Genomic DNA, 18,433 nt, shown 5'->3' with positions numbered 1-18,433 from the left:
AGCTTTTCCATATTTTGGTGACTCCAGATTCCAATAGTCTACAGCTAAGAAACTGAGCTACTACAATCCGCCTTTAGTGGTCATTCACCCTAAACTGCAAGCTTCTGTCTAAATTCCAGTAGACTATGTTAATTCACAGCCCGTCAGCACATTCAGCAGACCGTCTTTGGTGGACTAGGGGTGTTTTTTAAAGCTTGAATGTTTCTTACTATATATAATTATAATTACTATATATAATTATGAAATAGTTTATGGCTAGGAGTCGTTGATTACCTTCAACACACGTTTTGTGATCTTTCAGGTCCTTACAGATCATCACATACACAAATATTATCAATTTTAATCTAATTTGCGAAGAATGCAGTATTTTATATTTAAAAACGCAACATACCCACATGACATCAAGTCTTTCAAAACATGAAATATGCAAAATTTCAACCAGCTTAAAATTTCTATTATGCAGTATTGATTTCGGACACACTTGAGAAACTCCAGGAATCTTTTTGAAGTCTCTTTTTAATATCACTACCTGTCACCCTAAGGGAGGCAAAAGTGTAGCATTTATTACATTTACGTATCCCACGTTATCATTACTCCTTCCTATGTACACAACTACAACAACATCTAATTTTTTTCTAAATATGTTACAAGACTTCACAAGTTGAATATATTTAACATTTAACTCCAATTCAATAAAAAATTCAAACCGAATATGATTAAGCTTCATTGATTGACCAACAAATTTCCAATGCAGTATTAAAAAGTCTTCAGTGATGGACATTAAGGAAGTATTATATGTAAAACGTTGATCACCAACAAATATATAAATATAACAATTAAACAACTTGGTTCTCATCTACTACATTTGATTCATATTCATAAATAAGTTGACTTCTATTAATTTAACGAATTGAAAAGAGAACAGCTTTGATGATCTCCTTAGAATCCTATCGACCAGGCATGTAATGAACTTTACTTTGAAACTATTTTATTTTATGAAAAGAAGTGGCGATTTATTGGAAGAAAATATTGTAGCCACAGCTAGACCCCAACCGATATTCGAGGAAAATGTCTACTTCTCAAGCAATTCGTTGCTCTCGGTGCCGCACGATTTCACCAAACACAAAATTGATTAAACAGATTTTAGCGTTCTACTGAACGCCATGTTTCTTCTAAAACACTTTTCGCGCAATATTGTCGACTACTATGTTGAAAAGCTGTGAAGAGACGATATCTCCTTGGTGATCACCGTCTCTAACAACCTTTAGGGGAACACGTAAAGCATATAAAGCTGCCAAAAATTAGGGCCAGTGTAGCAGTTGAAAGCAACAATCAATAAAAACGACAATGAATGTTTTCCACATCTAACACTTTCTTCCATCAGCTTGCATAGCGCGAAAATCTTACCTTTACTACCTCAATTAGATATCAATTCTGTCTATTATTCTCGGCTTGCTTCCTCGCGAGCTCTTTGAAGTCTCATATTTATGATCTTGATAAACACGTTCCCGACAATTAATCGGAGAATTATACCTCGATAATTCTTACACTGTGTACTGTCACCTTTTTTCAATACAGGTTCAATTATCGCTCTGTTCCATACTAATGATTCTCTTTCCGATTGTCAAGTATGGAGCAGCAGGTGAAGTGGTTGAAACAATATTTCCCCACCGGCATTTATAATTTCTGTCGTGTTTTGGTCGACTCCAGCTGTGTTACCATACTTTAGTGATCTTAATTGCATCTGGCCTTTGTTGGCTCGTCATTATGATATAAAGTTTCTGGAATGTCAGTTGGTCACTAATTTGCTAAATCCTGTGATCGTGATTATAAAACTGCATGAATAACTCCTTATATCATTCGAGATGAGCATCACATTCTCAGTATATTCTAAATCGATTAAATGTGCTTGTTCTCGATCTTCTACCATCTATAGACCAATCGGATATCCAGGGAAGTGTTTTATAACCAGCTTGTGGACATACTTTACTGGTGCATCCAACAATTGTTTCAGATATGTGATTTTATATTACATCAATCTCTGTATTGTTTAGGTGTTTTAATACCTGGAATTTATTTGTAACTTCGATTTCAAACTCCTTCTGACTTTTGGTATTCCGCAAGTTCTGCAAAGTTACTTAATGATGCAAATGACAGTAAACGTAAATAGATGTCCTGTAAAATATCCTACCAGAATAGATATATCAGATTAAAATTTTCTTGAAGTTGGTGGTAGAAGTCATCTTTAGCCATATCTAAGTTTGGTCCAGTTGATGTATACACAGACACAAAAGAAAAGCAAGGACACTAGAAAGCGTCCTTTTATCAACCTTGAAACCAGCGCCCGCTGATCGCTTATAACTACCGGAATAAAAGGCTATCGGTACATATTATTGAACATTTTTCCGAAACCAAACATGCGTAGGTCAGAAAGAGCAGCGAATACGATTTTATATTTTGCCAATAGTAATGCGATAATCGCTTTCTGTACAACATGGTGTCCCGTTCGCCCCCCACTTCTCAGTCCATGTCTTTTTGAATTTGAGATTATCGTAGTAAATGCACTTTCCATCGCCAGTAACAATACATAACAGAAAATTCTTCCTTCATATCTGACAAACAATGCAACCGTAATATTGAGATGGTTTGAAATGAGATGTTCAATCATTTGTGTGGTATCCATTTTAATTCCTTTTGAGTATTTCCCATCGGATGTAAACGACTGGAAACGATCGGTTTACCAACTGCTAAGTGGCCTGAAAAATTTTTGAGTTTTGAGCTGGGTTCACGTTCTAGAAATTTATGTAAATTTATGCTAAAGTGTGCAATTAATTGTCTTCGAACATTATTGATTATCCAGTGCATTCCTTGTCATTGGCCTCATAATTACCACTCTAATCTTTAAACCCAAAAACTACAATTGATATATAACGCAACAGTATTACCACAAGATTCTAAAAGTGTTTGATGGGACTGAACAGCAGATTTCTTAAAATCAAACAACAAAAGTAATTAGTATCGAAAATGATATTTTGAGGGTTCAGTGATTAATACCTGAATGAAGAAATAGATACAAAACACAGTTTAGGAGTAAGGCCATTTAACAGTTGTACTTCGGATCATCACCAATAAATAAAAAATATGCAACCACCCAACACATCTTGTAATTATATAATATTTGGGCGGAATGAATTAATTTCTCACAGACAAATTTTCACAATATTCGTCAATATCTGCTTCACTGTATACAAAACATATGACTAGGAGTTGTTATTTCCTTTGTCTAGATTACGGCTTTACTAACAACTTTTTATCAGGCAAAGATCGTTCATTAGCTGATGAAAATCAAAGCAATATTCCTGCAAATCACTCATGACAAAATTATATTATTATATCTGTGGGTTGTACTTAAATTAAAACTTATATATATTCATTAGGTACTATTAGAGTAATGACATTTGCGTACCCAATTTTATTGTCAAGTCTAATTAAGCTTTTAAACTGCCATTGGCCAAGCTGCCTTCTACAAGCCAATCTACAGATTTGGATTTATTTTTAATTTAAGGCTATCCCAGCGAACGGGCTCGAGGCGGAACAGCTTTAATAATTAAGCAAATTATAAACATTTCGAACAAGAAAAGATTAAAAATGCATAAATACAAGCTACGATAGTTAGTATCGAAAAAAAAAACGGGGAAATAAATATTGGCGCTATATATTGTCAACCAAGACATAAAATGACACAACAATAGAAAGATATATTTTCAAAATTACGCCCAAGGTTTATTATTGGTGGATACTTTAATGTTAAACACAGTCCTTGGGGTTCACGAATAATAACACCTGGAAAAGGAAACGAATTACTCAAAGCCATTAATTATAAATTGTAATTATCATTGAGAGCGCTAACCCACTGGCCCTCAGACAGTTATAAAGTCCCAGACCTGCTGGATTTCTGTATTTTAAAAGGCATCTTATTAAATCAAATTAGTACAGAAAGCGTGTGCGATATAACATCTGATCACACTCTAGTATTGTTAACACTGGGCGCGATAATCTTAAGAAAAAAAAATCCTAACGTTACCAACAAATATACTGAATGGGATAAATTCAGATTAATACTGCAGGAACAAATCAGTTTAAAAGAAAGACTTAAAAGTATAGATAATCTTGAGCAAGAAACCAAAAATATAATTGAACAAATTCGGTCAGCTTTAAAAGATACTCAAATACTACCAACCCAATAGCAAAAGAGAAATCAGAATATGAAATAATTTACCTCCTCGAAATTAGAGAAATAATACAAGAAAGGCGAAAAGCTAGAATAGTATGGCAGAAGACCAGAAATGCTGCAGACAAAACTACTTTTAGTAGAATTAGTAATCAGACGAATCAAAAGATCAAATAATATAAACAAAATTGCCTCTAGTTTTATGTAAGTGAGTCAAGCCCAGAAGCAGACAAAGATTGTTCGCTATGGAAAGCAACTTGAAGATTGAAAAAACCTATTATTCGAGTACTGCCAATTAAAAATGATTGAAATGAAATGAAAATGAAAATGCTGAATTGTTCGCACAATACTTAGCTAACATATTTCAACCTAATGATATAGAATCTACCATGGATACATCTCCTGCTTATCAACCCGATGTAGATCAAAATCTAATTTATCCAATGGAAGTTTCCACTGAAACTGATAACCTTAATCCTAAAAAGGCACCTGCTATAGATGACATTTCACCTGGATTATTGAAAATACTGCTACGATTAATAAATTAATCATCATGTTGACATATTTATTTAATGCCCGTTTATGTCTGACGTTTCCTGTATCTGTTCCACTCTGCTGACATCCCAACAACCAAAGAAACACTACTTGCCTAGGGCAGTAGAAAAAGTATACGTGGCAGTCAACAAAATCTACAAATGGACGAAAGATTGGAAAATTCAACTTAATAGCTCCAAATCTATTCATATTAATTTTGCATTGCGGCGAAATAATAAAAAATTAATTATATCACTCAATGGATGCCCGATTCTTCAAGCAGAATCAGCTAAATACCTCGGAATCCATCTTGACATTCATCCATCAAAGAGGTTGATTTATAAGACAATTATAAAGCCAATTTGGACCTATGGCGTGCAAATATGGGGTTGCACTAAAAATTCAAATCAACTAGTCATCCAGCGCTGTCAACACAAGGTTCTTCGATTGAATACCAATGCCTATCGCTACGTAACCAACGAAGAACTAACGTTGGTTGATCCACACGATGACCTGGAAATCAAATGGATTTGCGAAGTTAGCGAAGATTTCGCTTTGAAACACGGAAGAAGTTTACTAAATCATATTAACGTAGAAGCAATACAACTGATGGACAGCGCGCAGGATATCAGAAGATTGAAGCAAACAAAACCATACGAACTTATATAAACTGTATACCTTTAGTGTAAACTATAGCTTAACTTATTATAATTTTGTAGCTAAGGAATACATACTGATGTATTTTCTCGCACTCTTCTTGCTTGTGAATTAATCCAAGTACAAATGAAATGTAGTAATACATTAATTTATAGTTAAGATTGTACTAAGCGTATCTAATAAAGATTTTATCAAAAAAAATCATAAATATTTTAATTTAATTAAAAAATTTTAAGGCTATGGGATTATTGCCAAACACGCGTTTGGTTGTGGTCTGTGCGCGATTAGAAGCATTTTCCATCCTTTGGAGGCCGTCTGAAATTTTATACCCATTGCAGCACGCATATGATTTTAAATACAATAATAATATCGCAAATATTTGCAAGTATTAGTATTAATAATATAAACTTTTTCGATACTGTTTAAAATCTACTATCGGTTTCGTCACAACGATTCCATATTGTGCTTTTTGTAGGTGTCATATACATAGAACATGACATAACTTTTTAATTCCAAAATCACTTGCCAAAGGTCAATAATAAGACAAGCGATGCAAATTGGTCAACGATTGATTCAGGACTGATTACAAAATTATGTACTGCCTTCAAGCATTCTTCCCTTGACGGCAACACTCATAACAAAAGTATTCTCAACTTATCACTAGATGATGAATCCGCATAACGTGGTTAAAATTCTTAAATTGTTCTTGCTTAAGGACTGATACTAATTGATATAGTTCAGGAGACACATATTATAATTGTACTGGAGGTAATTCTAAAGGTTATTTAAATTTAAGTGATATTAAATTCGGATTCATTTCAGTTTTTATTAGTAGATAAATTTCTTAACAAAGCATTAACCAAAGCTTACAAGTAATAAATGCGTTGATTTGTGCATTAAAAGTTAAAATGAAAGTTGCAAAGAATATTAACAATTATAAAATAGCTTCATAGAACTTTAAATCGTCATTTGTTGGTGACTTGTTAGTTCCCACGTTGGACATAAAATAAATTGGGAGGCAATAGAAAAAGGAAAGCATAGAAAACAAATTAAAGATGAGCTATCTGCAAGGACGAGATCGAAGTGTGCAATAAATAATCAGAAACAACACAATTTTATTTAAAGATTTAAGTAAAGTATTTTTTATAACCAGCTTGATGCATTTATTGTTTTTGCGACGTATATTTTAGGTAAAAAATATAGATTAAAAATAAAGACTCTAGATACTAAAGACTTTGAATACACAAATGAAGTAATGAAAATAGCAGCATTTAAATTTAAAAATAAATTTGTGGACATTTTAATGCTTTGATAAATATACGTGTTTAACGATTAATGTAATAAGATATATAACTATATGACATTTTATTCTTTGAACTTTATTTTGAATTATTTTTATTATTGACTCTATTGAGCTAAGTTTTGATTCATCAATACTTAATTTAATGAATGATAATACATTCCTTTAATATGCATATCTAAATTGTAAAAAATAAATATATATATATATATTTATATATTTATAATATATATATATATATATATATATATTTATAATATATATATATATATATATATATATATATATATATATATATATATATATATATTTATAATATATATATATATATATATTTATAATATATATATATATATATATATTTATAATATATATATATATATATATATATTTATAATATATATATATATATATATATATATATATATATATATATATATATATTTATAATATATATATATATATAATTTTCCACTATATAATTTAAAACGAGTATATAATTTTTTTCTTGGATCAATAGCTGCAAACACCAAAATTCAGTACACGAGAAATTTTGGTGTAAAATTTATTGCCGAAGTAAGAACAAATTTGTTAAAGTATATCAAGTTAATAACTACCTTGAGGGGTTAATTTCATTAAATAAAAAAGTGTAATTATCCGTAAAGTATAATTATGTATATGTATAAATGTATTGGCTTAAGACTACTTAATCAAGATGGTTTGGATTTTTTTTTGGATCTATTACAGCTCACGAATTCAGAAATATTCATCCTTCGACTAGTATGTTTAGGATATCTTTTGAAGCGCTCAACTTAACTTTATTGTTTTGATCTCATTCGCCTTTAGGAAACTGTGATGATAAACAAGAGAGCTCTTTAGATAATGTATATTGTGTACTAACTGGGGATGAGTATAATTTCCAATTCCAGATGTTCCTTATATGACAAACGACTCAAGGCAATATCATATGCCCCCGAAAATTGTACTGTTAGGTAGCAGCAATCTCTTTTATTTTATCCCACGATATTGCCACGTCGATAATATAACATATTTTGTCAGATATTTTTAAAAAATGTAAATTTAAAACCTTTTAATGGTACACTACATAATGATTTTTCAGATAGAATATTTCAAATAATAAGGTGCGCTATATACTTTTGGGTAAACAGTATTTTAACACGGAAAGACCCAAAGTTTGCTTTCAGTATGAGAAAACATATAATATTTATATTTTATTGTTATATTTATTTTTACCGATTATATTTATTTCATTTATTAAATTTTATTTAATACATTGATTTCAGATATTGAATTGTTTTTTGTTTAAATTTTATTGGTCAATTAAATGTGACGTCAGGGCTATCACGTGCCGAATCTGAGTGAAAAATTTTATCAAAGAACCAATTAAATGTCTTTATTAGCGAAAATTTTTTACAGGTGCCTATAATGCAGACTTAATCTATCTTCAATCTTAATTGGCCAATCAAATTTCATGAATGGCCGATATAACCCCATCTGGATGTTGGGTAAAGCAAAACTTTTCGCCAAAGACTTATATTGAGTTTTTTCTGTATTACTCTATGAACTATTGTTTGTACTTTTTTTTTCACCCACCGAGACGTACGACTTATTCATATATGATTAGTATTTGGTATAATACGTTGACCACCGAAAGTCAAATTGCATCCACCATATTGTCATGTATATATAACCATAAAAACTGTATTCTTATTATAAAAACAGCTTTGTTTGGTAATTATATTATACTAGCGACCCGCCTCGGCTTCGCACGGGTGCAATGCTGATACTAAATTAAATACACTACAGAAAAAATATGAACGTTGTATATAAAAACATAGCGGCCCGCTCCAACTTTGCACGGGCATAAAATATATATGCCTATGTCACTCAATGAAAACATGATTAAAATCGATCCAGTATTTTTGGTTCATTCATTACTGCCCTTGGCCTGCACGCATTAAATTTGGAGTAAAACAATTCCTCTTCCCCTATACTTACTATGAAGATTTCCTACTATCTTTGGAATATCTAAATTCATACAATTTTTATTACATTACACATTTTTAAACGCAAATTTTAAATTTGTAATATCTCCGAAAATATTTGTTTAATTTACATGCTGTAAGGAACCATATTGATCTAAATTAATTGTATTTAAGGTACTTAATTCGATAAGGATTAATGCCGTATTGCTTAAAATAGCTTCGTAAATAAGCCATTTTCTCACGTAAAAAGTAAACAATAAAAATGGTTAATGTGGGTTATCCCTAAAAGATAAACATATACCATCGCGGACTTTTTTGTAGACCTTTTTATGGTGTACAATACTGTAGTACATTAATTTGATCTAACTCGTAGGGTTAGGCAGCGTTTTTGCTAATTGCTAAATAAGCCTAAAAAATAGGTTAATTTACGACATCACGTTAGAAACCTCTAAAATTAGCAATGTTGCCTTAGTATATTATGCATGTATTATACATATAAACCTTCCTCTTGAATCACTCTATCTATTGAAAAAACCGCATCAAAATCCGTTGGGTAGTTTTAAAGATTTAAGCGCACATAGGGATATAGGGACACAAAAGGCGACTTTGTTTTATACTATGTAGTGATAATGTCACGAATTAAAATATTAAACTAAAACAAAACCTTTTATATATGTTGATATATACAAACATAATGGCATTAACTTGATTTCTAAGGAATAACGCTAAACGCCAAAAAATCAAGCGTCACTATGGTCAAAAACAAAACAACTGAAATCCATATATTTTACTTACTTTATTATATAAAGATTTGCCAAACAAGAAGGTATTTTAATTGCATTTACAAAGGTGTGAAAACTGTGCAAAACATATGTACTGCTTGGATTTTAGCTGCCAAATGACGGAAATCATTAATAACCAGATAATCCAATGGTTCTGTTGAAATCATATTTTTTAAAAAGTTTTTTACTGTTTTAAATATTCAATACTCTTTAGAAATTAATATCGTTTTTCAACCGTATTTGATTTGGTCTATTTTAAAATCATAGACATCAAATGAAAACCGAAATAATGTATTTTGATATAATCATTTTCATAATTTGAATATGAATGAATTATATCAAAAAATTATGTGTCAATAAGATTTAAGCATATTTGACTGAATGTGTGTATTTAGAATTATCTTCAAAATGGTATTATAACTCAGTTACCCCTTCTTTAAGTAAAGTGACTTATTTTAGAATACTCTTTTAAAAATTGTTCTGTATAAAGCATTTGTGTTTTCTTTATACATGCAGAACATGGTTCCCGAAAATTTGGAAACCCGAATCGGGTTTGAGAAAGTTTATGGTACCTGCAAAATATTGAATACGTTTTTAGGGTGATTTGATATATTTTATTGTGGCTTTCTCTTGTGGGGCATTTAGGTTTTTTGGAAAAATTGAAATAACCATGAGAAACTAAAAATCCGATTTGTTAAGGCAACAAACTTATTTGTGGAATCTTATCCAGCTGGTTACCCAGCAATATAAACATTTGCCGCAAGTGGCAACACATTTGGTCCTTTTCGCTCGGACTGTATTTAGCAAATATGATATCTTAACATATCCAAGTGATGCTTGAACTCCATGAGAGCGTATTTATGCAGACACAATGCAGACACACTATTAAAAAACTACGAGAGAGTGTAAACATGATTATATATAGTTAGATAGTTAGATATAGATAGTCTGATAGTTAAAAATGTTGTATACTATGTATATGTAATGTGGATGTAAAATCACTACAGAAAGGAGACGTCGCTTAAAGTAAATAATACCACATTATCTGGATTAAGTTCAATTTGATTTTATCATGGTCACCGTATGTGCGTCACAAGCATATTAGTGAGGAATTCAGAATTACATTTCCTTCACGAACATGTTTTAGAGTAAATGCCTATCGAACATTGTTTTTACCAGTTACATATACATATCTATATATCTATGGTACTTTTTCTGTTATGGTATATATATATATATATATATATATATATATATATATATATATATATATATATATATTTATGTATGTATATATATATATTTATGTATGTATATATATATATATATATATATTATATATATATATATATATATATATATATATATATATATATATATATATATATATATATATATATATATATATATATAGTGTAATTTTACTGGAAGTCAACCTACTTCTTATCAAGACCTAAGTGTTACTGGTGGAATTATTAATCACTTAAAAAAAATTTGTATCTATAAAAGTGCATAGAGTCAGAAATATATATCTATCAACTAATATATTTGAAGATACATTTAAACTGCTCATCATCAACACACTCTTTACATATCATTATGGGTTCTTTTATTATATTGCTTGCTGATCTTATGTTTTTATATATGATAATGATTTTCAACATAACATTTTAAAAATGATTGTTGGATGTTCTTTATATTATTGGGCACAACAACTAAATTCAATATTGACAGGGAAAAAACTCAAGTTTGCCTTCAGCATAACAAAACTAGAAGATAGAACACCAAAAAATATCATAAAACCGATGGCACTAATGAAATCTGGAAAAGGGAGAAGGAATAGGAGAATATTATGATTAAATTGCCTCGAGTACCGAGCACTTATCCTTTTTGTTTCATTTATATTTATATATTTATATTTCTTCATTTGTATTATACTTTTATTTATATTTGCTTATGTATTTTCTATTTATTTACTTATGCATTTTATATACTTACTTATTTTATATATTATTTACGTTTATGTATATTTTTCTTTTATATTAGTATAGAATTTTATTTTAAATGTAAAAATGTATTTATTAAAACTAGGGCACGACTAACAATTAACTTAAATTCGACTTAACCGTCTAATAAACTCTGGAGGTCTTCTTTGATGTGAATCGCCAAATGTCCATAACCATATCAATTCTTCGTCGCGATAGAGCTCACAAACGCATACATGCCAAGTATTCACAATACACTTCCAGGCCTTATTTTAGAATATCTGAATCACTTGAATATTAATTTATTGGTTAGAAAAATATATGAATACCTTCGCCATAATATCATTAATAGTAACAGGTAAATTGAAAAGTCCCCGGCGTACCATAGTAAAATACATTTTTTGGCAAAATTAGTTTTTTCTTAATCACCATAATTCCCTTTAAGGGTGACACGCTGATTATAGCGACCCCCCAACTTTTCGATACCATTTTTATAGTACGATTTGTCCTTTGCTCAAAATAGGACTCATTTTCGGCGATCACCTCTTCATTCGACGAAAATTTCTTCCTAGCGAGCATTATTTTTAGATCTGAGAATAGGAAATAGTTGCTGGGGACCAGATCTTGGGAATACAGTGGATACACGGTGCATTGTCTTGGTGAACCACCACTTTCTTTTTCTTCAAATGCGGCCGTTTTTCGACGATTTCGTCCTTCAAATGGTCCAATAATGGTATATAATAGTCGCTGTTGATGGTTCTTCCTTTTTCAAGGTAATCAATGAAAATTATTCCATGCGCATCCGAAAATACAGACGCCATAACATTGCCAGCCGATTGTTGCGTTTTTCCACGCTTTGGAATGAGTTGATCGTGTGAAGTCCACTCGGATGACTTTCGACTGTCTGCGGAGTGAAATGATGGAGCCATGTTTTAATCATTTTTCATGTCATTTCATCTCAGCCATATTTTAATCATCGATTGTCACATATCGACGCAAAAACTCTGGTTTATTACGCTTGATCATCTTCAAAACGAATCATCAACTCGTCGTTGTTTTTGCTATAATTCACAAACTAATGATCCGACAGCTTTCAAATTTATACATGCATCTTTTGAGGCTTAGGTATAACTAAAAAAACATATGGATTTAATTCTAGTAGCGCCATCTATGGTCAGGCTGGGTACTTTTCAATTGACCTGTTATGTAATACGTTTATATTAGTAAGTATTTATACAATTTAAACAAAAAGTATATGTACATAATAATTTATTTAACAAAGTCATCGTCAACAAAGAATACTTTCTGGTCTATTAACAATAAATATCGTCCAATCGTATTGCTCAGCTAGCATAACAATAAAACGGCACAATAAATACAATGAAAATATGTAAAGTGATATCTCTTTGATATGTTCTCGTACAACACGTATCTTAGTCCAAATCACAAAATAGCTTTTTATTACTAGTTAGATTTAATGATCACCTATAATGATATATATCTAATGTATATTATATTGATAAATATATTGTCAGCGTATTGTCACAATAATTATGATAGAATTCAAATATGTTCTCAATATTGTTCCCAATTATTCAGAAAATAACAGATATGTATTCAATGGATATTTTTAAGAAAAATTCATAATTCTTTTAAGGATATCGAGAAAGATGATAACGATGCATAATATAAATTAATATAATTTTAGTCAGAATTATATTTTCCTAATAAAACTGAACCTGGAAATAATTTTGGATGACCGAGTTACATTAGAAAATCCAATTTTACTTCCAGGTTGATTTAGTTTAATTGATGACGGATACATTCAAATTAATAAAGATGTATATGCTTTTATATCTAGTTTTATCACAATGAATTGCAACGATGTCAAATGACTTATTGTCTGATAATACTGCACGAGAAATGAATAATATTAACTAGGAGTGATACTGGTTAGATACTTGCTATTGTTTAACGCGAATACTTAAGAGATTCTTGTATTTAACATGTTTTGGCTTAACCATAGTCTTTTGTACCAACCTATGGGATTAAACACTGAACTTTTTATCATTTATGTTCTCTATTTTGACGAGTTGAGCGCGGCCTGTCGTTTGAGATGGGAACTAACGCTAGATACTAGAAACAGACCAACCGCTAAAGCCACGCACATGGCAATATTCGCCCACAATGGCGACACGTTTTTGAATATCGGTGAGTATATATTGGTGAATGCAATACCGAAGATCTGAGATCCAGCATTGAGCAATCCCGCTTGTGTCCCCTCGGGTTCGGGATAGGTGAGCTCCGAGCCTAGCTCAAAACCAACAGGTAAAAGGCCGGTCATGAAGAATCTACATCATAATGGAATGGTTCAGCAATTAATTTGTGAAAATAAATCAGCGCACTTACCCCAAAAATCCAGCTACCAAATAAGCCACCCACAAACCTTGGCTGATGGTAAAAGTTAAGGCTATCATACCCAGTAAAGAGAAGGCGTAAACCACGATGGTTGTTTCCCTAAAATATAATGTTTTAGGACTTTCGTAAAATATACAAAAAAATGTGTAATTTTCAGAAAGTGCTACTTCCTATTATTTATGAAAAAAAAGTAAACATTGCAAAATCCGTGAGATAAGATATACCTTCTTCAAGTATCCTTACTTAATTAATTGTCTTCAATACAATATCAACAATATCTGCGAGAAAATTAATTATTTTAACACAATTATTTTAATAAAATGTGTATTAAAAGGGAAATAGAAATAAACCATAATAAAGATATAATTTAATTATCACATTTAACATGTTTAGTAAAAATTAATTTAGATATTTTCAATCAATTTAATACAATGATTTAAGTCGCATGTATTCTTACATTTTTTTGTAATATAACAGGTTTGTAGAATATTCGAGATATAAAGGTGGCATCATTCGTTTACTCTATCCATACTGATGGATCCAAGAAGCAAGATTTCGTTGGTGTGGCATACACATCCTGATTAGGCGAGAAATGAGGGTGAGCTATCTTCTTATAATAAGAATCTTTAACAGACGAACTTTTTACTATCAACAGTGCACTCGACCTCATCTTGGCCAATAGCATCTTGTTATTTGTAATATCTTCTGGTTTTAAGATATATCTCGATTAAGCTTAACCGTCCCAGAAAGTTCATAAAAGGTTATAGCATGGAAAAGAATGGCTCTCATTTGGCTTCCCCTTCAGTATGTAAGAGGTCAATTGAAAAGTCTCCGGTCTACCATAGTAAAACACATTTTTTGGCAAAATTAGTTTTTTTTATTCAACATAATTCCCTTCAAGGGCGATACATTGATTATAGCGACACTCCAACTTTTCAATACCATTTCTGTAGTACGATTTGTCTATTGCTTTAAAATAGGCCTCAGTTTCGGCGATTGCCTCTTCATTCGACGAAAATTTCTCCCCAGCAAACATTCTTTGGTAAGGAAGCAATTTGAAGCCCAATTCATGGATTTTTGCCATCGTTTTCACTGTTTTGTGACACGGTGCATTGTTTGGTGAAGCAACACTTTCTTTTCCTTTAAATGCGGCCGTTTTTCGGCGATTTTGTCCTTCAAATGGTCCAATAACGCTATATAATAGGCGCTCTTGATGGTCCTTTATCTTCAAACACTGCTCCGAATCATCAACTAGTCGTTGTTTTTGATCAAAAGTGAGCTCGTGCGGCATCAGAGGTTTCTCATACCCAAATATTCGTGAATAATATGATGTACACTTTCAGTTGATATCTTTAGAGTATCTGCTATTTCATGCAATTTCAATTTACGGTCATTCAAAATCATTTTGTGTGTGTGATGTTTTCATCACTGCGATCACCGTCTTCGGTGCTCATTTTACCACGTCTTCTGGGGCCACAATTTTCCTGGGGTAGTGTCCGGAAACTCGGCTTCAAGAAGTGTTTGCTTCAAGTGTATTTTTTCCCTTCAAAAAGCAATATTTTATCAACACCCGAAATTTCTTTTTATCAATTTTTTTCACAATAACAAAAGTTGCTTTACTCAAAATGCTGTAATTCACAAAGTAATGATCCGATAGCTGTCAAATTTATACACGTATATTTTGAGGGTTAGGCTAAATAAAAAACAAGGGTAGTTAATTCTAGTGGCGCCATCTATGTGGCAGGTCGGGGACTTTTCATTTACATCTGAATTATATACGTAGGTCATTTTAAGTTAAGAGGCACTTTCAACATCCACAATAAAAAAAAATGGAATTAACGAAAAAACGTTATTATCGCTCAAAACTCAAAATGGTCACTTAAATTAATTGCTAAAACATGCTTAATAGTATCCTTAACATGAAAACGTATTTCCGCCGCTCTATCCACATATAACTCTAATAAATTACCAAAATAATATTTAAATAATCTAAAAATTACTTAATATTTCTTTTGCATAAGGAAACATTTACATCTATACTTATCCCATATACCTCCCATCTATCCTTATCCCATATATCTCCCATCACCTCCTCAGAATGAAAGTATTAATAGGCGAGCGTGAGAAGCACATAAAGTAAATTAATACAAGAAAGAATGCATGCAGAATGAGGAAAGGGAAGACATTTAAAAATCAAAAAAAAGGCCGATTAAATAGCATTTAGAAATTAAATTAGTCCAGCTACATTGCGACATTCGTATCAATTTGCATGTGTGTCAAACAGCAATGTTGATGCCTGTCTTAATTATATCATGGAAACTTATTATCTGTTTCAGAAAATCCAAAAATAAATGAGAAAATTATCGATTTAATCATTGATAATGCAGACATTTCATGCAGACAACAGGAAATATAAAAATATTTTCAGGCACACTAAATGTTCACCAAGTTAACGGAAGTGCATTTCTTCCGAAAAGTTTAGTAATGAAAAGTGCAAGTTGTTACTGCGACCTTGATAACTGCAGCCATTTTAAATTGGATATCTTGGGTTATTCACTAAGTTTTAAACACTAACACTATTATTATTGTATTGCTAAAGGCTGTGTTATAATTAAATACGTAGACCAAAATCGCACATTGAATAGCGCTTGAAATTTCTATGACTATTTCGTTGGAAATATTGAAGAAAAAACGATATAACTTTTTCCTTAACCTATTAAAAAACAATGGATTAAAAAGCAATGACGGTTTTTTAATCCCAATAAAATAGGGTATGTCCAGCTAGATGAATTTTGTATAGGTTAAAGAATCACTGAATCTGACACATATATCACAAACATAATTCTTATTTCATTGATTGATCCTTATTTCTATGTTAACACATAGGAAATGCATATAGATAATTCTAAATTATCGAGAAAAGCACAATTTGCACATTTATCCCTCAAAAGGGTTTATGGGACTTGTAATATCACATAATCTGGCTAACCAGTACATCCATTTTTGTGGCGATACCCAAAAATGCATTCACTTTTTAAAATATGGCAAATAAATGCTTAACAACTTTTATCCACAATAAAGCATTAAATTGAGGAAATGAATGAATGAATCTCACTCCTTGTATAAAATATACTCACTTATATTTTCTGTACCGATCCAAAACATAACCACAGCATACTGATCCTACCATTCCTGCTACTGTAATAACCAAACCGATTCTTCCAGCATCTTGATCAGCACCCTTAAATTAAAAAAGAATTAGACCTCACCTAAAACATTGTTTTTAATATTTCTTACCTTGTAATAAAAGGTAATAATGTCATTTAATAAAGTCGATATGGCATAGAACACCCCCACGTTAATGCCATATGAAAGCAGCAAGAAAATAAAACTTCGGTTTTTTAAAAGATTCTTCAGCGACTGAACAAAACTGACCTCTTCGCCAGATTGCTGTTGGGCAGCGTAAGACGGTGGAGTGGGTGGAGCACTTTTGAAAACTAAAAGTACACAAACAGTTAATGCAAAATGTGGCGTGACAGTTCATGAATCGGTGCCATTCGATTTGTACGAATCACTAAAATTCTTGATAAAGCTTACAGGATTATCCGTATTTTGTCTGATATTTATCAGCAATTATTAGAACGATTTACACAATATTTCCCCTTATGTATTTGTTTATATACAAACACGTTCCAGACATGTTTTTAAATCTTCTATAAATAATTACAATATCGCGAGATTTCTTTATCTGAGTTTTAGGGATCAAACTGAAATTTAAAATAGAAATCGCCTAGGTATTAGATTTTTTTAAATTTCAATACTTACAGAATATAATAAGAACTAACAATATTGAAGTAAGAATGGCCACTCCAATAAAGAGGATATACAATTGTCGTGTTACATCATCAACGGACCCTTGTCGTACTATCATTGGGGGAATAACAAACCCTGCAGCAATACCAATCTGTAAAAATAAAAGAAACTGTTTTAATAACTTTATTTTATTATTGCTTTTCTTGAATTATAAAGTACACAGATCATAGTTATGTATAGAGTAACATATAGGTTGATCGATCTATTCTTGACCTTCATAGCTTTTCTGACAGATACTCACTATTGTCGATCATTATCGATGGGAGGTCTAATCTGGTCACTATTGCAAAAGAATAGATACCAAGAAATATCTTATACAGCAACGTCATTGGTTCACAAGCAAAAATCAAAATCAAAAAGATAAAATCCGTAAGAAAGTAGAAAAGAATGTCAGATCAAAAATTAATTGGCATGGTCGTAAATTTATGTTTGTGATTGTTTAACATTTGTGATTATTCTTACGCAAGAGTGCAAAATCCGATAAGGAAAGTGATCCCAGTCACGGCTGGGTAAAACCAGATGTCTTCTAGGATGATTGAAGTTGGTCACTCGCCAGTTGGTAGGCTTAATGCCGAAGACTGTGGTTCGGAGCCCACGTTAAACTGTAAGTTCAGTCCAGATAAACCCTCGTTGGTAAAAGGAGACTT

The 18,433-nt window shown here is 31.4% G+C and overlaps 1 protein-coding gene across 5 annotated transcripts in view; it reads right to left on the bottom strand.

The window, feature by feature from the left end:
- Positions 1-12,749: 12,749 nt before the first annotated feature.
- The window catches only part of HisT (Histamine transporter), a 39,970-nt gene continuing 34,286 nt past the window's right edge, over positions 12,750-18,433 (bottom strand). For all 5 annotated transcript variants that reach the window (XM_076415424.1, XM_076415426.1, XM_076415421.1 and 2 more), the window contains 5 exons: positions 17,739-17,877; positions 17,211-17,410; positions 17,051-17,154; positions 13,905-14,012; positions 12,750-13,846 (listed from right to left, as the gene is read on the bottom strand). In XM_076415424.1, coding sequence (XP_076271539.1) covers positions 13,576-13,846; positions 13,905-14,012; positions 17,051-17,154; positions 17,211-17,410; positions 17,739-17,877 — 822 coding nt within the window. In that variant the 3' untranslated portion in view covers positions 12,750-13,575. The remainder of the gene's footprint in view (positions 13,847-13,904; positions 14,013-17,050; positions 17,155-17,210; positions 17,411-17,738; positions 17,878-18,433) is intronic.

Source organism: Rhynchophorus ferrugineus, unplaced genomic scaffold (assembly GCF_030347505.1).
Source record: "Rhynchophorus ferrugineus isolate W39M unplaced genomic scaffold, kcgeb_rfMv2 rfM9, whole genome shotgun sequence".
Classification (NCBI taxonomy): domain Eukaryota; kingdom Metazoa; phylum Arthropoda; class Insecta; order Coleoptera; family Curculionidae; genus Rhynchophorus; species Rhynchophorus ferrugineus.
This window is presented reverse-complemented; position numbering and strand designations above follow the sequence as displayed.